The 24,076-nt window shown below is 39.9% G+C and overlaps 1 protein-coding gene across 1 annotated transcript in view; it reads left to right on the top strand.

The window, feature by feature from the left end:
- Positions 1–20,435, top strand: part of esyt3 (extended synaptotagmin-like protein 3) — a 29,594-nt gene extending 9,159 nt beyond the window's left edge. Inside the window, exons 14-23 of the mRNA XM_071340277.1 lie at positions 3,315–3,374; positions 5,582–5,653; positions 7,568–7,654; positions 10,581–10,730; positions 11,426–11,763; positions 12,385–12,483; positions 13,500–13,631; positions 13,859–13,964; positions 16,342–16,391; positions 19,961–20,435. Coding sequence (XP_071196378.1) covers positions 3,315–3,374; positions 5,582–5,653; positions 7,568–7,654; positions 10,581–10,730; positions 11,426–11,763; positions 12,385–12,483; positions 13,500–13,631; positions 13,859–13,964; positions 16,342–16,391; positions 19,961–20,000 — 1,134 coding nt within the window. The 3' untranslated portion in view covers positions 20,001–20,435. The remainder of the gene's footprint in view (positions 1–3,314; positions 3,375–5,581; positions 5,654–7,567; positions 7,655–10,580; positions 10,731–11,425; positions 11,764–12,384; positions 12,484–13,499; positions 13,632–13,858; positions 13,965–16,341; positions 16,392–19,960) is intronic.
- The last annotated feature ends 3,641 nt before the right edge of the window (positions 20,436–24,076 follow it).

Raw genomic sequence — 24,076 nt, 5'->3', positions numbered from 1 at the left:
CCCAGGATGCCTTAGCACATGCCTATAACAAAGAGTCAGCAATTTTGCATAAACATCATGTGATAGGCCGATGACAATCAAATATAAATTTTACAATTTAATCCCCTTATTGAAGATGATCATCACCAGTACCATCATTTGTAACTCATCACAATTGACCCTTCGCAAAGATCTGCCTCAGAATTTTGGGCAACCATTCACAGCGCTCCAATGGATAACAACTGTCGTCGAGTCTGACACCTCGGACAAGCTCACATTTAAATCACATGAAAGCCAATGAAGGCTATGGCAAATACTGAGAATTTTCTTCAAAAAATACATGTTTAAATGGCTAAATAATTGAACAGTGCACCGGGTGTATTTGCTACTGTGATTCCTGAAATGCAGAGCTTGTTGATGGAGTATTTTTCTAATCTGAAATTAGACCTTTGTTACATTGTTTGCTAGCTCAGCTGGTTAACTAGCTCTCAGTTTCTCAAAATGAATGTTAGCTACCGGAGTTAGCAATGTTATGAATACAGCTCCCATCTGCTGTCGGCATTAGGATACGATTTGAGCGCACTAGTTATCTCTAAAAGTTGTTATAGCTTTGACTGCATGCTGACAGTGAATTCAGAGCCGTTCAGTGGCTAGCTACACTACAAACAGAACAGGTTCCTGTGAAGCAATTGTAATGACAGTCAACCACAACATACCCCCTGCTAATCAGGAAACTATTGGGTGTCAGTTTTGATCTCATTGTATATTAGAAACACAGTTTGAAATCATTGTGAGTGGATTTCGCCAGTGATTGAATGGGTAATTAGGCTTCCCTGGAAAATTTGACCATTTTCAGGAAGCTAGGCGTATGTGTCAATCTTTTCATTTGTATTTTTTTTATACAACTATACAAGACGTCTTACTTAGTTAAAGTGGTTTCAGTCTGCCGTGACACGTTCATCCATGTATACGGGTAAGAGTCTAGCTACATTTTCAGAAATTATACATTTATAATTTTGTCGGAAAGTCATTTTCATTTCAAGTTAAAGCGTATTGTTAGCTAGCTAGCAAACATTAGCTTGCTGGCTCGCTAGCTAACGTTACGTGTTTGATCTGTGTAGTAATATTATTTCGATCTCAGAAACCCATTTGCATTCCCTAATGTTAGCTAGCTAGCAAACGTTAACCCTAGTTGGTTAGCTTTAGCTACCTGCAGATTCATACTACAGCATTTCATGCATGGTGGCTAGCTATGACAATCAGTTTGTACTGTTTGGGTGTGATTTTACAGCCATCTATTGTATTTCATGAACATGTGTACATGTCTAGACAATAGTGACCCATCTACTTAGTTAGATGTGGCTGGGGGTTATAGCATTTCTTTCACATGACCCATCAATTTAGACAAGTGTCTCGGGAAGCGTCATCTAATAATTATAAAAACATTTATCTGGACCCTTTCTATTTGTGATATTGCTACTATGCAAATATGCAAGTTACCATTCCACTGTACCGTTTACAGCTGTATCATGTGCATGTGACATATACATTTTGATTGTATTTGATATAGTGTGTGTTTACCAGAGACTGTAATGTGAAGAACAACATGACCTGCACCAAAGTCAGATTAGGATATAGGCCAAGAACTAGATAAAGTGTATTTTTACCTGGCGTTTTCCTTATTGTAGGTTACTTATTTCACAATTTTTAGTTTTGAAATCTTTGGTTGTTCACTACTCTACATTACTCTGTTTAGCACATGGCCTCACATGTGAATCCTTAAAGAGATGGGTGGGACTAAGGCGTGGTGTAAACAAAGAAGAACTTTCCAGTAGGTGTACCAAACATTCAAGGGCCATTTTCTAGAAAGTGGAGTTTCTCAACTTTCTAAGCAGAATTACTTTCCCATTGTTCGTCAACTGCAGTGTATGATATACCATTTTGTAGCTCTGTGTCTTTACCTTTATCAACAACAAAAAACCATACACAATTTCAAATTTTGCCACATAAGACCAAATCAAGGTGGTCGGTCAGATTTTGCAGATGTTGTCCGAGGTTGCAACAGTACCAAGAGGGGCGGGGCTTAGCGAAAGGTCAATTGTGCTCAAGTTTTCTGTCATAAAACGTGGCCTGCTGCATTGAACATTTTAGAGATTTATTTTATCATACCTAACGCAATGGTAAATATTAGCTGGCGATAGGGCTATGTGTCTGGGGGTGTCAGAAATATTGTTGCTATTTTCACTGCAGAAATTATGAGTTTATTAAATAGCATAGGCTACAGTAACACGTAATAGCAACATAACAAAAACAATGTTTGCTCAATATGTTTGGCGTGTTGACAGTCAACATTGTTGTAATTGGCTTCAACGACTATAGGCCTTTACGCATCACACTTCTCCTCAAATGAAAAAATACTAGGCTCCCGTAATTTGTATGTGTGAGGCATGTTCTCAATAAGCAGGATGTAGCCTAGGCCTACCGTTGATATGATGTTATAGGACTGAATAATCTGAATACAAGAGGCGCTCTTTGGAAATCAGGATGGATATAAACCGAATGGAGTAGCCTATGCACTGCAGGTAGACCTATGTGAATAATGCAAAAGCATGATGGCAAAAGCCTCACGAGTAGACCATTTAGAAGTCTTTTATGGATAGCCTACTTGGCTAATGCATGGCTAGGATAAGAAAGACACCAGATGAATTGTTGTTGAATTATCTTTCATTATAGTAGGGTAGGGGTAGCCTGTAAGGGCTTTTTTTCTTTATCAAATGAAATGGGAAAACAAGCAATTGTTACAGGACAATAACTTAAATGTTTCTACATACCAGTGTCACCAGATCATGTCATCTCTCGTTCCATGATGGGCATATAACCTACATGGAGGGGTTTTTACGGCTCAAATAATGTATAATAGATAGATAAGAAGGGGATACTCACAAACTTGATCTTTTAATAAAGCTTTGGTGATTTTAAGATGTATTTCAAAGCGGTCTCACGAGCCAAAGGACACACCTCAGATATTACCACTTCTCCCATCTCCGCACAGATGGGAGAAGTGTGCTCATGTAAGAAGTAAATTACCAATCCTGGCTCTAGGATTTGAAAACGGAAGAGTGCCGGCTTTAACGGGTCAAAATTGCAAAGAGTGCATTTGACAACTGCTTAACGCCAGCTGAAAATAGAGCCCTTAATGTGTTATTTTGATACATGCACTACATTATTTGTCATGCTCTTCATTCTACTTTATTGCAGACATGTGCCAGTATTTGGTTTTTCTATCTGAAATATCTATTGTATACTATTAATATCCATTCATTTTCCTACCACAGAAAGACCACAGTGAGTTCAGCCACTTTAAAAAGGATGGGAAGCACGCCAAAGATGCCAAGGTAAGATTGACTACATGCATGGGTCGTATTTAGTAGGGCACATAAAGGACATCATGTTGAATCATTTTGCATTGGAAATGTTTAGTTTCTTATTGGACAGGTAGTCCCTCCCTGTTTCAGTCTGTTTTCCATTTGGTGCCTCATGAATATGACTTAGGCAGAGTTGAATTTCCTGCTACTGGTACTCCAGGGTTGTGTTCACTAGAAACCAAATGGAAGCCAACAGCAGCAAACGGAAACAAAACAGGGAGGGACCTACCTGAATTTGTCCAACAAACTCTTTTCTTTTTTGGAGTAAACGGTTTCCGTTGTGCACAGTACCTGGTAATGCACTAGTGTTTCCTGTTTTTCTGGAGAAGGCAGGTCCATATGGGTGTGACCTGTTGTATTCATTCCCATACCTGCTTTGTCTGCCCTGACTTGATCTTTTTGATTCTGCTTCCCCTCCTCTGCTCCCCCTCCTGGTCACTCTGTGACACTGCTGTGAGAATCTTCAGTTTTTCTGATGTCACTCTTCGGGGAAATGCCTTTTGCATAAGTAAGGTCCCTTTCTGGACCGTAGGCAGCGAGTTCTGTCTTTGACCTGTGGTAATGCAGAACTTTCTCTGAAGGTTGGTTAGTCAGAGGACAATCTCCACTGTCTGTATGTTGTGACGATTAGTCTAGAGCTGCTCTCTCTCGAAAGCATGCACACATTAACAAGCTGCCAGGTGTAGCACAGTTTCTAATATTTGATCTATGTTTGTGCATTAGTGTCCTTTTTATACAGTATAGTGTAGATCCCCTTGTTAAAGAAGTATTGACATTTCCCTCTCTGAAGTCTGCTAACACTATAGGCTCCCCTCTCTAGGTCATGTAGTGTGCTAGCAGCTAGTGTGTGTGTGTATATACACAGAGAGCACCCGTTCTCTTATGAGCTGATGCGTTCCTCTGTTTGCTCACGTGAGCCTAGCTCATATTATTCTCATGTGAGTGGAATGCAGACTCAAGGCAACCTATATGGGAGCTGCCTGCAGGCAAACTAGAACATTCCAGAGCGCTCCGCCACTCATAAACCAGACATGTCAGACCTGGCTGAAGCTTGTTTACCTAATCTTTTGTGAAATCTCTTGTTTTTCCGCTGAGTGTTCCTGACATTGAAATCTCTGATTTTGGAGTTGGACAAGTACAGGTTCTAAGTAATGAAGTGAATATTATGCAAGTTAATTTAAAAATACAGTGAGGTCTGAAAGTATTGGGACAGTGTTTTGGCTCTGTACTCCAGCACTTTGGATTTGAAATTATACAATGACTGAGGTTAAAGTGCAGACTGTCAGGTTTCATTTGAGGGTATTTAAAAATTACAGCACTTTTTATACATAGTCCCCTCCATTTTAGGGGACCAAAAGTATTGGGACAAATTCACTTATACTGTACACTATAAAAGTAGTCAAAAGTTATTATTTTGTGTCCAATAGAATGGTAAATAATATATTGTGTTATTTTGGAGTCACTTTTATTGTAAATAAGAATAGAATATGTTTCTACATTCATGTGGATGCTACCATGATTACGGATAATCCTGAATGAATCGTGAATAATGATTCATATCCCCCCAAAAATGCTAACAGCCCCTGTTATTATAATGGTGAGAGGTTAGCATGTCTTGGGGGTATGATATTTGTGCGTCTAACTTTCTCACTCATAATTTATTCATAATTCATTCAGGATTATCTGTAATCATGGTAGCATCCACATTAATTTAGAAGTGTTTAGAACACAGGAGGTTGATATAGCACCTTAATTGGGGAGGACGGTCCCGTTGTAATGGCTGGAGCGGAATCAGTGGAATGGTATCAAATACGTCAAACGCATGGTTTCCATGTGTTTGTTGCCATTCCATTTGCTCTGTTCTAGCCATTATTATGAGCTGTCCTCCACTGATTTAGAAATATATTATAATTTACAATTAAACTGATAAAATTTCATTATTTACCATTCAAATCTATTGGGCACAAAATAATCTGAAACACAACCAAAATTTACAGCAAATGCACTTTAACCTCATTGTATCATTTCGATTCCAAAGTGCTAGAGTACAGAACCATACCAATAAATACTTTTGGAGCTCACTGTACACACACACACTGACGCATGCACTTACTCACTCTGACAGACTCATAGCTGAGCCTCTTTTATATCAATGTTAATGTTCTTTTAATCTATAGATCACAAGGAGACCCAACAATCCAAACTCTTATGTGGAGTTCTCCATTGATGAACAGAATCAGAAAAGCAAGGTATGTTAACACTGTATGCTGCTGCATTGTAGGGATAGTCATGCCAGGTGGATGTGACTTCTATTAATTAAATATAGTATATCCCCCACTAATACGTTTTTTGTCCATTGCATCATTCAACATACTGTATCTGCCGTTAACCATTCTATATACAGGTAACTGCCAAAATAATGGAAATACTTTAGCAAATGAGGGACACAAAGTATATATTGAAAGCAGGTGCTTCCACACAGGTGTGGTTCCTGAGTTAATTAAGCAATTGACATCCCATCATGCTTAGGGTCATGTATAAAAATGCTTGGCTACCATGCCTATGCCCCCATAGGATGACAATCCACATGCCATGAGTGGTCTCTGAATGATTTGAAGAGCATGAAAACGATGTAAACCATATGTCATGGCTGTGTCAGTCACCAGATCTCAACCTATTTGAGATTCCGGGGCGGTGCCTGAGACAGCGTTTTCCACCACCATCAACAAAATGATGGAATTTCTCGAGGAAGAATGGTGTTGCATCCCTCCAATAGAGTTCCAGACACTTGTAGAATATATGCCAAGGTGCATTTAAGAAGTTCTTGCTCATGGTGGTCCAACACCCTATTAAGACAATTTATGTTCGTGTGTTGTTTATTTTGGCAGTTACTTGTATCTTACAGGTAGGGCACCTAAAATCCCCGAAATCCTGATTTGAAGGACTCAGAATTTCCTGCTTCTCCTATCCCGATTCCAGGAATCTTCAGACCTGGGTTTTCTGGGAAAACGTGGAATTCTTTAAAACTTACTGGAATTTTGCAATTTTGTAACAGGTGTTTTCTTTGACTTTTTATCAATAGGGGAAAAAATCAGTTCTCTCCTCAACTCCTCCTCTCCTCCGTGACCCGGAAACCAATAAGTGGTCACCATATGTAGGAGTTTCAATTCTTTAATAGGTGAAATGAGGAGTTTCCTCTTCTCCTTGTTTGCCTCCTCCGGCAAAGGATGTTAAGGTGTGTCCTACCACGGAAGAGTTTTGAAATCAGCCACACCCCCTTTGAAACAGCTGTTTTCTCAGAGGAGAAAACCTTACACATCTTAAAAAAGCAATACATTACTTATCCTTTTATCTGTAAAATGTATAGTGCAGCTAGTTACATTTAATTTGACCACTTCACACATGTACACTGAGTGTACAAAACATTAGGAACACCTTCCTAATATTAAGTTGCACTCCTTTTTGCCTTCAGAACAGGTTTTGAAATCGTTCCACTGGGTAGCTGGCCCATGTTTCCTCCAATGCTTCAGTTGTATCAAGTTGACTGGATGTCTTTTGGGTGGTGGAACATTCTTGATACACACAGGAAACTGTTGAGCGTGAAAAACCCAGCGTCGTTGCAGTACTTGACACTCAAACCGGTGTGCCTGGCATCTACTTCTATACCCCGTTCAAAGGCACTTAAATATTTTGTCTTGCCATTCACCCTCTGAATGGCACACATATACAATCCATGTCTCAATTGTCTCAAGGCTTAAAAATCCTTCTTTAACCTGTCTCCTCCCCTTCATCTACACTTATTTAGGTGGATTTAACAGGTGACATCAATAAGGGATCATAGACAGACCAGATGAATCCAGCTGAACGCTATATCATGGAAATAACAGGTGTCAAAAGGTGTCACGGAAAGAACACGTTTTGTACTCTCAGTGTATTTTGGGATTCCACTCCTGTAAACGTAATTTGCCTGATGACACACTAGAGGAGAGACAGTAATTTCTTACAAACGCATTTGTTTCCACATTTCCTCGCTTCTCTCTGATGTTTTCAAAAAGAGGAACGGAGAGGACGGGGAAGAGGACATGAGGAGTCAAGGAAATCCAATTGAGAAAAGGGCTCCATTGTGCACCCTCTTTATTGTCATTCCCCTCTCCCTCCTATAGGTGGTGTTTGCATCCAAAGACCCTGTGTGGGAGGAGTGCTTTACCTTCTTTGTGCACAGCATAACAAACCAGCGACTGAATATTCAGGTATACAACCCTCATGAATAAGTAAGGAAGAAACCTTCACACGGGTAGGAGTCAGTGCACACATGGACCTGATCATGTCATATAATGGGGAAGTCTGTAGTCTTTTTTTTTTTATTACATTTTTTTTTTTTATGATTTCAGGTCTACTCTATTTTTCTACTACTATTTTTGGGGGTTTTACTACATTTCTCTGTTTTACTACTGTAGACAGCAGACCTGGGATAACTATAGTATCAAATATGCTTTGTAAATAGTGAAAAAAGTTTACTACCATTTAGAGGTGACTACAAATATCTGAATACAGATCGCACAAAGTGACAACTTTTCGGAAACATTTGGATTGTCCACCTTCAACTAAGATTAGTTAAACTAGTAGATTATCAAACCAACCAATGCGATTTACTCCTTGAACTACACATACGTACAGATAAAGTGTTGTTTTGTTTCAAACAAACGTACCAATTTTAAAGGGATAGTTTATTCAGAATACAAATTAACATTATTTTCCACATGTACCTTGGCTGTCGTCGATTTCAACAAGGCAAGTTTGGATATTTCCTTACTTGGATACTTAATGTTCATATTTTGTTTACAAGTGACACTTATGCCTCTCGATTAACAATGTAATAACTTGAGTAACATTTTATTAACATTGTTAGATAAGTTGTGTATTTAAATTCCATTGCAATGGAGTTGAGCTTTTATTTTTCTATTAAACGAGGAATATGAACTGTCTTGTTCCACTAAATGATACTAATCATCAACTTAAACGATAAGCAACTAAACTTCCATCGTGTGTATTTAATGTAAAGTGTTACTGTTAACTTTATAAATTGGTTTAATTCATTCTGAAAATGTGTTTGTTAGATGTTTTGAATCTGCAAAAGTGGTTCCAGACAATCTTTTATTTACTAAGATCTGAAAGCCCTCCAAACCATGGCTTAATTATATATTTTTGAGTAATTAAACTCACTGGTTTAGTTTTGGTTCTTCAAATGTTTATGGAATATTTTTTTTAAATTGTATCTTTTTTTTCCAAATAATTGTCCTTCATTAAAATACAATTAGTTATTTAATATCAAAGGAAATAATTGCCTTTAGTTGACCATCTTAAATTGGACTACTTTCAAATAACCTACAAAACACAACTATTTTTGGCCAAGGTCTGGGTAGACAGACCACTTTACTTTTTACACATTTTTGTTGTTACATGGTGGGATTAAAAATAGATTTGTCATTTTTTTGTCAACGATCTGCTCAAAATACTCAAAATTCTAGCTTTTGTAAAATATTTATGAAAAATTAAACGCTAAGATATCTTGATTAGATAAGTATTCAACCCCCTGAGTCAATACATGTTAGAATACATTTTTGGCAGTTATTACAGCTGTGAGTCTCTAGCAAAATTTCTAAGAGCTTTGCATACCTAGATTATTCAACATGTTATTATTTTCAAAATTTGTCAAGCTCTTTCAAATTGGTTGTTAATCATTGCTGAACAGCCATTTTCAGGTCTTGCCGGAGATTTTCAAGCAGATTTACGTCAAAAATGTAACTCGAACATTCACTGTCTTCTTGGTAAGCAACAACAATGTAGATTTGGCCTTGTGTTTTCGGTTATTGTCCTGCTGCAAGGTGAATTCCTCTCCCAGTGTCTGGTGGAAAGCAGACTGAACAAGGTTTTTATCTAGGATTGTGCCTGTGCTTACCTCCATTCCATTAATTCTTTATATCCCCAAAACACCGTCCAAAGTGAAATAACTTCACCATGCTCAAAGGGATATTCAATGTCTGTTTTTGTTGTTTGTTTTTAACCCATCTACCAATATGTGCCCTTCTTTGCGAGGTATGAAAACATCCCTGGTCTTTGTGGTTGAATCAGTTTGAAATTCACTGTTTGACTGAGGGACCTTAAAGATAATTATATGTGTGGGGTACAGAGATGAGGTAGTCATTCAAAAATCATTTCAAGCACGATTATTGCACACAGAGTAAGTCCATGTAACTTATTACGTGACTTGTTAACCTTTCTGGCACATGCGCTCCGCTAGCGACCCACCTCGACAACATCCGGTGAAATTGCACAGCGCCAAATTCAAAATACAGAAATAGTCATAAATAAGAAATACAAGTGTTATACATCGGCTTAAAGATTACCTTCTTGTTAATCCAGCCGCTTTGTCAGATTTCAAAAAGGCTTTACGGCGAAAGCATACCATGCGATTATCTGAGGACAGCGCCCCGCTTACAAAAGCATACAAACATTTTACAACCAAGTAAAGGAATTACAAATGTCAGAAATAGCGATAAAATTAATCACTTACCTTTGAAGATCTTCATATGGTTGCAGTCACAAGAGTCCCAGCTACACAATAAACGTTTGTTTTGTTCGATAAAGTCCCTCTTTATGTCCCAAAAACTCAGTTTTGTTGGCACGTTTTGTTCAGTAATCCACTGGCTCAAAGGCAGTCAAAACATGCAGACGAATACATCCTAATAGTACCGGTAAAGTTCGTCGAAACATGTCAAACGATGTTTATAAAAATCGGCAGGTTGTCAATTGTCTAAATAATCTAGAATATTTCAACCGGACAATAGCTTATTCAATAGAAAGGGAAAACAACGAATGGCGCACACTCGGTCACGCATGCAAACCAGCACTGCATGATTCTACAGTCCACTGACAAAGGTCTCATTCTTCTTCATTTTTCAGAAAACAAGCCTGAAACAATGTCTGAAGACTGTTGGCATCTAGTGGAAGCCATAGGAACTGCAATCTGGGTCCTAACCCATTAGATACTCTATAGGCATTCAATTGAAAACACATGGAATGGGATTTGAACCTTTGTTTCTGTGTGTGAGAGTGCCACTGTGTCTTACGGCCATAAAAATACAATGACAAACGTATAATTATATTTCTATACAGGTCAAAGAGCACGATAAGAAGACGTTACTAGGCACACTCAATGTGCCCCTCAGCCGGCTCCTCAACACATCAGATATGACCTTGGATCAGCGCTTCCTGCTGGAGCGCTCTGGGGCCAACAGCCAGATCAAGATGAAGGCCACTCTTAGGGTGAGGGAGAACTGCTCACATATCAGTGTTCTGCTTCAGGGGTTTGGTAAATGGGACGAAATGTGAGGTGAGACTGGATCCGTGTTGCAGGCTTAGACTGGATTGCCCTATAGTCTCACATGGAATGGTTGGGTGTGATGTATGGAAATCTGTTCTCAGACCAGTGTTTTTGATTTGTGTCAAGTTGGGTTGGGCGTCAGGTGGATATTGTGGTCTGCAAGTATTATTTGGACTTGTTTGAGCTTCACTTCTCTTGCAGATTAACTTTTTTTTCTTTGGTTCAAATTATAGGGATTGGGCTAAATTTGACTGCCACGTCCGTTTGCGAAATTACAACAAAGAAGTTACTTGAAACAACAAGCAACTTTTTGGGGTGTTTTTTGTGTGCCTCGGACATCATTGCATGCGTGCTAGCAAAGCAGAGTATGTACTGCATTTATTTATTTTTTACCACGATGCTGGATGAGCCTCCTCTTTTTCATCAACAAACAATAATGTATGTGCTGCGGTGAACAGTGGTGCTGTTTCACCTTATGTGGATTTCAGCTTTAACAGTGGTTGACGAGAGATGTGCTAATATGACAGGGATATTGCAAGCTGTACACTATCTAGCTGTAAGTGACGAATGGCCGTATTTGTACTGTGTCTGCCTATTAGTGTCCTTGACGTTGTCCCTACCCTCTATTCAAACACAGATCCTGACCCTGGAGAAACCAGAACCAAAAGTCATTCTCAATCCTCCACCTCATCCTCAGCCCCAGTCCTTACAAAACCCACCCACCACATCTCCTACTCTCTCTCCGTCCACCTCCTCTTACGCCACCCCTACTGCTGCAGCTCTGGACAGTTCCACCAATGGGTTCCATGGAGATTACGTGCGCGACCGCCACGGGTCTTTACTGGCCGCCGACGGCCAGAAGACAGTCCCTTCCACCCCAGCACACATTCGGCGTTTCGACTCCCAAAGCCTCCTGTCGGACAACTCCATCGCCTCATCCCGTTTTGACCTGACTGAAGGAGCCCCCTATCCTGAGTGAGTCACTAACTTACTATCAACAGTTCATTAGGAACCAAATGGGCCGAAACGGAAAGGGATTAACATAAAAAATATTGGTTATCGTTGCAAAATGTTTTTCTATACTTTGCTATGGTGCCCACTAATGAATGCACCACAGTTGGGGTCATTGGTTGGTAGTTACATATAATATTGAAATAAATGGCTCAAGATTCAAACAGTCCTATTTGTGTATACTGTTTGTTTTTATATTCAGTGCTGTGAGTTCGTATATTTCTTACGAAATTGACCAGCTATGTGATGAGTCCTGACTTTGTACACTAAATATAAAGTATTGCCATTTTAGAGTCACACCTCATCTGTTCTTGTTTTATTCTAGACAGTTTCTCATCTGGTGTAGACTAACTCAAACATATTGTTGAGACTTGGGTCCTTACTTTGTACAGAAGCAGTCCAAATGAATGGAAAAGATGAGCACTGGAAATTACATGGTGCTTATCTTTTCCATTCATTGTAGAATGTGGGATATTGCTGCAAAACAGATGGCCTGGGATCTTGACATAAGACTACTTTTGAGGTTTGAAAACATCTGGCAAAATGTGATTTTGATGTGTAATGTCCCTTTAACACTGACTCCAGCTACATCATGAACCACCAGGGGACCTTTGGGGAGATACAGCTAACAGTGCGCTATGTCACCCTGAGGAGCCGTCTCATCATCCTGGTCAACTCCTGCAGGTACTGTGCCTGGGAAACCTACTATCATGCCACACATCCCCACTCTATCTGTGTACTGTCTTTATCACATTACAAACACAAACACAGGCACGTGCACAGATAAGGTTCTAGGGGTTTCTGAGCAACTGACCTTTTGCCCAAGGTTCTAGGGGTGTCTGAGCAACTGACCTTTTGCCCAAGGTTCTAGGGGTGTCTGAGCAACTGACCTTTTGCCCAAGGTTCTAGGGGTGTCTGAGCATCTGACCTTTTGCACTCCTATGAGGAAAGTGCCTTTTCAGATTGGTAGTATTTAAAAAAAATTCATACATTATTTTTCTTTTAGTCTCTTTTCTCTCCTGTTCTGTAATTAATTGCCCATCAAACTAAATAAAAAAAATATATATCTTGAAAAACTCCGGCTCCTCTGCGCGCGTGCACACTGCACTTGTCCTGCTGCTGCACAAGCAGAAGCTACCGGCGCCTAGCGCTAGTATGAGTAGTGGCACACTGGTTACTTTTTGAATTTTATGTCGTCTTTCACGGTCACAGACAGGGAAGGATTCAATTGGACTGTTTTTAAAAAGGCCTACAATGCAGATGTCAGTAGCAGAACAAACTTTTTTTCACTTTAACCACCTGCCCCTCCAAAGGTCTGTACATGGCCCTACACACACACACACACACACACACACACACACACACACACACACACACAATCAGACAGTTCACTTATTCACTCATCTCATATCTTGATGGATACAAACATACTGACATGCTGTACACTCATATGGACATGTATTTCCAAATCACCGTTAGCACCCAGTCCATTGTGTAAACGTGTTATGATCTTTACTCTGTAATACAATTGAAAACTCTTAACATTGTTTAGAATGGCACTCCTGAGGATGAGCAGACATTCAGAATAGAACGTGTTCTCTGCCCTACGTCCTTCTCTTCACTTGGTTCCTTCATATAGAGCCATACTCTGCTAGGTCCTTCTCACCCAAGCCTTACCATCTTTGCTCTTTACTCCACAGGAACCTGTTCGCCTGCAGCAAGGACGGCTCAGATGCTTACGTCCGCCTTTACCTCCTCCCCGACCAGTCCTGGAAGCATCGCATGAGAACACAGGTGAAGAAGAAGACGGTGACTCCTGTCTTCAATGAGAAGTAAGGGCCTTACCTCCTTTGACCACCAGAGGGCATTCGTTTTTGTGTCCATAGGTAGCCTGGAATCCTAGCTGATACTCCGAGCATAGTGAAACCGCATATGAGTTTGGATTCCAGGCTAGTCCATAAGGCCAATTCCATCTAAACTCTGTCAATTTAAGAAATTCCTTCAGGGCACCCTTCTGAATGCGAGTCTCTGACAAACATGTTGTTTCTACATCTCTCAGGTTTGAGTTTGACATGTCCCTAGAGGAAGCGGGGACTAGGAAGCTGGACGTGGCGGTCAAAAACAACCGGATGTTCCACACACGGGAGAGGAAGGAAATTGGAATGGTAGGTAGCAATAGTAGGGATGTCAAAGGTTTAGGCTGCTGCACAGTCACTATGGAAGCTCTAGTCTAGAGTTTAGTCTAATCTGTGTTTAGAAGCATTTTTTAAGTTTTTCCATTATTAAATTAGGAATAGATATATGTAATTGTTGTAAAAAAATATGTGAGTGTGCTTCATTCACTATCATCCTAAATCAAAATATAGAATTATTTTGACATTGAATTATTTCATATTATGCTAATTCCCCTATGCCGGAAAGAATGTTTTGCTACATTACACAGACTAACGTTTTCACCACACACTATTTACAAGAAATACACATCCCTTTTACCTCAGATTGATGATGATAGTATAAAAGTTTATAGTCATCAAGTTTACACAAAATCGATTGCTTAAGGATCGGACCCTTTAAAAAAATGAATTTAGCCTGAAATGACATACCCAAATCTAACTGCCTGTAGCTCAGGACCTGAAGCAAGGATATGTCTATTCTTGTTACCATTTGGAAGGAAACACTTTGAAGTTTGTGGAAATGTGAAATGAATGTAGCAGAATATACACATTACATCTAGTAAAATATAATACAAAGAAAAAACCATGCGTTTGTTTTTGTAGTTTTTTTTTTTCATTTTTGAAATGGAAGAGAAAGGCCATAATGTATTATTCCAGCCAAGGTGCAATTTAGATATTTGCCACTAGATGGCATCAGTGTGTGTGTGCAAAGTTTTAGACTGATCCAATGAACCATTGCATTTATGTTCAAAATGTTGTATCAAGACTGCCCAAATGTGCCTAATTGGTTTATTAATAACTTTTCTAATTCATAACTGTGCACTCTCCTAAAATGTTCTTGTTACTTACATCCTCATGCTAATTGCATTAGCCTACGTCAGCTCAACTATTCCGAGGGGGACCCACCAATCCTGTAGAGGTTAATTAAAACAGATCAATATCTTTGGTTTAGTCCCAGTGTCATATGCACTTGTCGGTGGCAGAATTTAGAACTCTGTCATTTCCAGACCACGGTGGCAAGAAAAAATACAAACGTCTCTGGCCTCAATACCACACATGGATTTGAGGGTCAAACTATCGCTCACATTAGAGCCAACTCCTGTCACTATAGAGTGGTGAGGAGGAGGAGTCTACCGTGTCCAGAAGCGAATTCACCATATGTTTTCAGGATTCAGGTTCTCAAACATCGTTTTATGCTTCGTTTTACTATTGACAGTTACAGCTGATTTTCGGGATTGTATATCGATTCACTCTCCTTAAATATTTGTAATCTGATGTATTCATTTCAGGGTCTGAATTGTCTAATCAAACTTTTTGCTGCCAGCTCCTGATATCAGGGCATAAAAACTACAATCTGTGTCCTGAATTACCCTAGTGCGCATGTGCGCCCAGCAATATCCTGTCCCAAGCTTGTTTTCCCTGCCTAAACTAGCTGAACTATTCTAGTTTTCATCATCACCCAACTTCATAAATACTGCCCCTTCAACATCAACTCCTTTGCTAGTTATAAAATCATGTAACAAAGAAATTAGCTAGAAAGAATCTTATTTTGTTGAATAGTCAGGACTGGTGTGAGCTATCTGTAGTGTTGATTGACTAATGTGATTAGTTTGCGTGCTTTATCTTTTACAGTAGAACAAGCCAATCAATTCCAGTCTAGAGTGACCGCCTGGTAAATATTGGTGTGCGAGCAGTTTTATAAGAATTTGACTAAATACTGTATTTTACTAAACTAGTATTTACTGTATTTTACTAAACTAGTACATCTGAACACAAGTGTTACGTGTGTGTGTGTGGGGGGTGCAATTTGTATGTCTTGGTTTTCAGCATATTGATTATGCTGAACCAGTGTTTGCCACTTGGCTATAAAAAAATATATATCATAACAGGAAGCAGCAACCGTATCATATTCAATTTGTTTTAGGAATATACATTGTGCTGTTAACATTTACCGACAGGGTTCTTCTTAATCAGGTAAAAACTACTGAATGAGTCCAAAAGCGTGCTGTAATGTATTGGTTTTGATGACGTATAAGTGAAATCGTGAAAATCTGTTTGTCCTGCCTTGCAAAAGCAGCGATGGCAGCCAACACCATCATTACTTTCCTCAGGAATGTTTTTCCATTTTATAAACATGTATGATGATAGTTGAGGAAATTGAGGTTACGCGCTTTCACTGAATGTCAAGAAGTCTACTCATGTATGTAATTTGAGTACAATGATAATGTTCGGTTTCCCAGTTAAAGTGCCTTCAAGGAAAGGCCTCTATGCATATAGCGTGTTTTAAAATTGCGATATCTTGTGTTTTGTAAATCTAGGCAAGTCTTGTTGCGTGTATTAACAGATCTGCTGTTCATTTTGTCCACAGTTACAAATAGATCTTTCTCAGATGGACCTGGTAAAAGGTTTCACGGAATGGTAAGCCAGGAGCTTCATCCTCTTCTTTTCTATAAGCAGTCTCCGTTTCCTCCTCCTCTATTCATCCAATGGTGTGGTCAGCATTTTCCGTGCTATAAAGTACAGCTCTGCAATTGAGCGCTTCTTCTCTTCTAAAGGAGTCAGTGTAGCACCTGGAGTCTTCGAGGTATATCCAGTAACCTGATAGGTCAGCATTAAAGTGGAAGTAAAAAATATTGGTGAGGAAGGGGTGGACCCACATTCATGACAATGTCATCGTTTTTTCTAAAACTGTGATTGAATGAATGTGTGTGGGGTGTTGATAATGCCTTCTGGGAATGCTATAATGTCCAAAAGTTATGGGCAGAGTTAGAAAGTTGGCCGGCAGAAGGATTACAATGTAAATGTACTTTTAATCCATCTGTCTGCATATTTCAAGACATGGCATATGAGGGTGCAATAAGATACCCTCATGGGTTGGACAATACTTTTCTCGTCAATCTTCTGGAGAAAAAAATTATAATTAACTGTAAATCAACCAATCCTCCATTGTTAACACGATGGAAAGGTCAACTGCGACAGAGAGAAACAACATTGTGCAGTTGTAGGCCATGTGGCGGAGAGGGATGGTAGGTGGGTCTGGGCAGGGTTGATGTTCTGTATGTGTGCGTGCGTCTGTATGCTGTTCAATCAATCAAATGTATTTATAAAGCCCTTATTACATCAGCCGATGTCACAAAGTGCTGTACAGAAACCCAGCTTAAAACCCCAAACAGCATGCAATGCTGTTGTTTGTATATGTATGTTTTGTGTTGTTAAGAAATTAAAAAAAAATTAAAATATGCTGGCTAAAGAATCCAGAACATAGTCGGTAAAGGTAAATATGCACAATACCACCCTGTCCCTCTTGCTTGTGGTTCTGGGAATAACAGCCTGTAACAGTTCAGTTCATCATAAAAGATGACTCATGCCCACAGGACCTATACACTGTCTTTGCTGATGTTTATTGTCAACATTTCTGTTGACTGTCTTGATGGTTACTAACCGAAACATTGACAATCAATGTGCAGAGATAAATTGTGCGTATGGGAGTCATCTTTTACAATGATTTGATATTACAGTCGTGGCCAAAAGTTGAGAATGACACAAATATTAATTTCCGCAAAGTTTGCTGCTTCAGTGTTTTTAGATATTTTTGTCAGATGTTACTATGTAATACTGAAGTATAATTACAAGCATTTCATAAGTGTCAAAGGCTTTTATTGACTCTTTGCATCAACTTCATGTAATTGTCAATATGTGCAGTGTTGACCCTGCTTTTTCAAGACCTCAGCAATCCGCCCTGGCATGCTGTCAATTACCTTCTGGGCCACATCCTGACTGATGGCAGCCCATTCTTGCATAATCAATGCTTGGAGTTTGTCAGAATTTGTGGGTTTTTGTTTGTCCACCCGCCTCTTGAGGATTGACCACAAGTTCTTAATGGGATTAAGGTCTGGGGAGTTTCCTGGCCATGGACCCAAAATATCAATGTTTTGTTCCCCGAGCCACTTAGTTATCACTTTTGCCTTAAGGCAAGGTGCTCCATCATGCTGGAAAGGGCATTGTTTGTCACCAAATTGTTCCTGGATGGTTGGGAGAAGTTGCTCTCTGAGGATGTGTTGGTACCATTCTTTATTCATGGCTGTGTTATTAGGCAAAATTGTGAGAGCCCACTCCCTTGGCTGAGAAGCAACCCGACACGAATGATTGGGTTGCTTACTGTTGGCATGACACAGGACTGATGGTAGCGCTCACCTTGTCTTCTCCGGGCAAGCTTTTTTCTGGATGCCCCAACAATCGGAAAGAGGATTCATCAGAGAAAATTACTTTACCCCAGTCCGTCCTCAGCATTCCAATCCCTGTACCTTTTGCAGAATATCAGTTTGCCCTGATGCTTTTCCTGGAGAGAAGTGGCTTCTTTGCTGCCCTTCTTGACACCAGGCCATCCTCCAAAAGTCTTTGCCTCACTGTGCGTGCAGATGCACTCACACCTGCCTGCTGCCATTCCTGAGCAAGCTCTGTACTGGTGGTGCCCCGATCCCACAGCTGAATCAACTTTAGGAGACGGTCCTGGCGCTTGCTGGACTTTCTTGGGCGCCCTGAAGCCTTCTTCACAACAATTGAACCGCTCTCCTTGAAGTTCTTGATGATCCGATAAATGGTTGATTTAGGTGCAATCTTACTGGCAGCAATATCCTTGCCTGTGAAACCCTTTTTGTGCAAAGCAATGATGACGGCACATGTTTCCTTGCAGGTAACCATGGTTGACAGAGGAAGAACAATGATTCCAAGCACCACCCTCCTTTTGAAACTTCCAGTCTGTTATTTGAACTCAATCAGCATGACAGCCTTGTCCTCGTCAACACTCACACCTGTGTTAACGAGAGAATAACTGACATGATGTCGCTGGTCCTTTTGTGGCAGGGCTGAAATGCAGTGGAATTTTGGGGGGAGGGGGAATTCAGTTGATTTGCATGGAAAAGAGGGACTTTGCAATTAATTGCAATTCCTCTGATCACTCTTCATAACATTCTGGAGTGTATGCAAATTGCCATCATACAAACTGAGGCAGCAGACTTTGTGAAAATTTATATTTGTGTCATTCTCAACTTTTGGCCACGACTGTATACATACTCCTACTAGTTGTACTAAGCTACCTGCCACATTCTCTCTGGGATATTCTCTCTTTATCATTAGTGCGTCCTCGGTCCCTGCAATTGAACCTTCAGTAACTAGCTCTGGTGTCAATCACTATCAACAGATCTAAAAACAAATGTTAATAATTTACAGAAACTCTAAATGTCGTCGCTGTCTGATGACAACCTCATCGCCAAAACAGAAACTTTCCAGGAAATGATTTATTTTCCCATTTCGAACATACAATTATCGAACTTCAGAAGATATTTTCAATAAATATTCTTGGTCCTAGAGTACATTGAGAGGAGTTGGTGCATTCAGTAAATGTATAAAAAAATATGCTAGATATACACTGAGTATACCAAACATTTGGAACACCTTCCTAATATTGAGTTGCACCCCGCCCCGTTTGCCAATTCGTTGGGGCATGGAATCTACAATGTGTTGAAAGCGTTCTACAGGGATGCTGGCCCATGTTGACTTCAATGCTTCCCACAGTTGGCTGGATGTTTGGCCATTCTTGATACACACAGGAAACTGTTGAGCATGGGAAAAACCCAGCAGCGTTGCAGTTCTTGACACAAACCGGTGCACCTAGCAACTACTAAGATACCCCATTCAAAGGCACTTAAATCTTTTGTCTTGCCCCTTCACCCTCTGAATGGCACACATACACAATCCATGTCTCAAGGCTTAAAAATCATTCTTTAAACTCTCTCCTACCCTTCATCTACTCTGATTGAAGTGGATTTAACAAGTGACATCAATAAAGGATCATAGCTTTTACCTGGTCAGTTTCATGGAAAGAGCAGACATTCCTAATGTTTTGTATACTCAGTGTATGTCAATCACATTAAATCTAAATATGGACCTTCGTGATCTGAAATTTCCCCATTTACATTCTCCAACAGGTATGAACTCACTCTACCCAGACTGAAGAAAACCGTCTAGAGGGAAGACCTTTACTCCTCAGCCACATCAATGGGTGCAGCGTGTGTGTGTAGTTCTCAATGAAAAGCTATGCTCATTCCTCTCAGGGTCTGAATTGTGCTGTGATTCACACCAAAGGTCAAAGGCACAATTCATTTGCTATTAAAATAGTTACTTTTACTTATTGGAAGTCGAAATGCCCAACTTGCACATACTATGTTTGAATTTAAATACGATACGGGTGTTCTTTATATAAGTGTAGATGCCAATGTTATTTTGTTTAGACAGGCATGGGGTTTAAATCTTGTTTGTAAACATTAAAACAATTCCCGAACCAAAGCAATATAATCAACTTTTCTCATGCCTTGTGAAATTATTCACTACCGTTGCCCAGTTTCACGTTTGCTTTAAATTAAAATAATTTCCAAATAAAAAAACAAAGATGTCTTGATTGCATTGGTATTGAGTTTGAGGTTATTTTTTACAGGGACAGTGCACATTAATCAACGTTTCAGTAGAAGTGGCAGTTTTAGCCAGCTGGCTAATTTTCAACCGCAGTTCCTGGGCAGGTTATTAAAAACAATAACAAGACAGACAAATAATGAGCAGTGAGCACATGCAGAGCAACATATGACAAGCAACATGTAGCACACAGACAGAGAAATAGCACAAAAAGCAACAAAACAAAATACATAAAAGCAACAAGGTGTGCCACAATTACATTAGTTCAGGTGCAAACATTTCCATTGAATGGAGCCCATCTGTGTGCAATAACAGTGAGTATGTTAACATGCAAAATAATAATTTGATATTAAGATGATTATGGCTATAATCTGAGTTTGGAATTAGACAACTGACAAACTCCCCAGTCCCTGCCTGTGACAAGCATGCCCATAACATGATGCTGTTACCACAGTACTTGAAAATACAGGATTTCACTCTGTTGTTATTTTGTTAAATTATTATTATTATTTTTTTTAGGAGCGGTAGGTAGCCCAACAGCTAATGAGTTGGACCTGTAGCCGAAAGGTTGACTTTTTGAATCTTGGGCCGGGCGCTGTAAAAAAAATGTTTCAACTTCATATTCATAATCTCCAGCACCATCATCAACAAACATCAGCACATTTCTGTGTTTTGTAGTAAAAAATATAAAGGAAGATAAGTGTTTGCAAATACATCATCAACCAGTTAGTAGGCAATGCCGACACATAATTGGTTAAAATCACATGATGTACACCGATGTCATTGTAAACACTTTTTTTTTTTAATACAAACATAGAAACACACCATTTTCACATACTGTATGTTGATGTTGTGGAGGTGCTGGATATAATAAAATTTCCCTTTAAGCATGGCCCTTAACCCCCCACCATGCTCTACATCCAGGGGGGGACATAGGGTAAACCACCCTCTAACGAGGTAGGAGAGTCTTTTACAATTATCTCCACATGGCCAGCATTTCCAAGAACTGGATTTCCAAATTCCTGAATGTTCTCTAACAAGGCTGAGGTGGATCCTTGTTACGTTGGTGCACTCACACAAACTGTCTCCCCCTGAATCTCAGGAGGAGCTGTTTCGTCCCCCAAGGCTTTTTTTCAGAGGGAAAAATTCCCTTTTGAAAGATTCATGGTCCGTAGTTCAGTAGAGCGGCACTTTGAATGAATCCTGATAAGATAAGACATGGAATTAACTTGAAATGTGTAACTCATAATTTTTTTCACTTTAATTAAATAATTCGAATGTAGAAGTAAACGCTGTTATAACGTTTAAATAAGTTAAAGGCCTTTTTTAGCTTGGTGACTGGACCAGAAGTGGGTAGAACTGGGGAAAAATAGCACCAGGGAAGCTTCCCACACATCAAAACAGGCAAGGAAGACTCCAAGATCCTGCTGCTTCCTCAGTGCACTGACATCCTTTTTCCTTCCTGGGCACATGTTCTCCTTCCTCCCTGTGACCTGAGTGATGCCATAATGCAGCCGCTAAGGGTGCAAGTAGCTCACCACACATCAACACAGGTAAGGAAGTCTCCAAGATACTGCTCCTTCCTCCCGGCGCTCACATCTTCCTTCCTCCCAGCGCGTTCGTCCTCCTTCCTTCGTATGCGACCTAAGTGAAGCCAATGCAGCTGCTAAGGGGGCAAGCAGCTCACCACACATCAACACAGGCAAGGAAGGATCCAAGATGCTGCTCCTTCCTCCCTGAGCACGTACCTTCTTTCTCCCTGTGTGACCTGAGTGAAGCCAATGCATCCACTCGGGTTGCAAGTACAGTAGCTCATCAAACATCAACGCAGGGAAAGTCCTCCTTCCTCCCGGGGTGAGCGTCCTCCTTCCTCCATGTTTTGGTATTTTATTAGGATCCCAATTAGCTGTTGCAAACATGACATAATATAGAACATTAATAGACAAGAACAGCTCAAGGACAGAACTACATCAATAAAAAAACTGAACACCGCCTACATTTCAATACACACACAAAATATCTGAGAGGCGTTGTGCCGTGAAGTGTTGCTTTATCTGTTTCTTGAAACCAGGTTTGCTGTTTATTTGAACAATATGATATGGAAGGGAGTTCCATACAATAATGTTTCTATATAATACTGTACGCTTCTCTTGAATTTCTTCTGGATTTGGGGACTGTGAAAAGACACCTGGTGGCATGTCTGGTGGGGTAAGTGTGAAGGGGTCTGAATTCTTTCCGAATTAACTGTAGAGTGAAGTCGGTCTGTAAAGGATATTAGTCTATATTTTTTCCAGTATTTCTGTTTTGCTTGTTTCTAGTGGGGTCTTGTTGCTATCTTGTAGCTACGTTGCTAGCTAATGACCAGTCCTTTTAACAGCACAGACCCTCATGATTTATGCAATTATTTATTATTTTGTCAATTACTGACAATGGATTGTATTATGGATTGTATTCATGTAGCACTTTCCATTAGGTCTCAAATCACTTTTAGCGTATTTTGGAGTTGCCGACTCACATTACCCAACAATAATCCTTTACAACTAGTGCTCAACAGTTTTTAACAATAACATAATACATTTCCCAGTACTATAATGAGGATACAGCATATGACACAACAGCAGCCTGATATTAAACCTAAATTGCACACACGTGGTTATATTGCTGTGTGTGTACGCATGTTGTCGCATCTGTGTGTTAGTTTGGAATCCATAGGAGTACAGCCGACTAGCTCTATACATACAACTACAAAAAAATGGTTTACACTCTGTACAGTATCTTATTGTGCCCAATTACAGTTAAAAAGTACTGGGCATTTTGTACAATATTTTCCAAATGAATTGTACACATAGGCTTAGACAGTACTTTATGTATTGTCATTTTGAACCCTGGGTCATATTCATTAGGCTCCCAATGGAAGAAAATGGATTGAAACGGGGAGGGACTACCTCCAATGTGAACTGCTTGTTTTAGTTTTCTGTTCAAAAAACTTGTTTGTTCATGTTTTGATACGGTGTGTGCTAATTGATATGATCCTGATGTGTTCATTCATCTGTCCCTCCCCAGGGACTGGGAAGGCAAGCTTCTGCTGTTGCAGGAGATCCTGGACGATTGGCTGAATGTGCAGTCCACCTTGCTCTACCTGGAGCACATCTTCAGCTTCCCAGACATCATGGCCCAGATGCCAGAGGAAGGACGACGCTTCACTGCCGTCGACAAGACCTGGAAGCACACCATGAAGCAAGTCTCTCTCCCTTTTGTTTTTAACACTGCTGCTACTCTCTGTTTTACCTATGCATAGTCACTTTAACTCTACCTACATGTACATATTACCTCGACTAACCTGTACCCCCGCACATTGACTTGGTACCGGTACCCCCTGTATACAGCCTCGTTATTTTATTGTGTTACTTTTTTAACTTTCGTTTATTTAGTAAATAGTTTATTAACATTGGAGTCAAACAAGCTTTTTGGGTTCTGATGGGGTATGAAAGTTGAACTAGGCTCATGAGGCATTTAAAAAGTGATATTCTTCAAGAATCAATGGGTATACTGTATACCATTCATTTATAAATCCAAAAATGGATCTAGCAACTAAGGACTCTAGCTTTAAATAAATGATTTTCAGTGTTGCACAC

Source organism: Salvelinus alpinus, chromosome 14 (assembly GCF_045679555.1).
Source record: "Salvelinus alpinus chromosome 14, SLU_Salpinus.1, whole genome shotgun sequence".
Classification (NCBI taxonomy): Eukaryota; Metazoa; Chordata; class Actinopteri; order Salmoniformes; family Salmonidae; genus Salvelinus; species Salvelinus alpinus.
The sequence above is the reverse complement of the archived record's forward strand: the minus strand, read 5'-3'. Positions and strand labels throughout refer to the sequence as shown.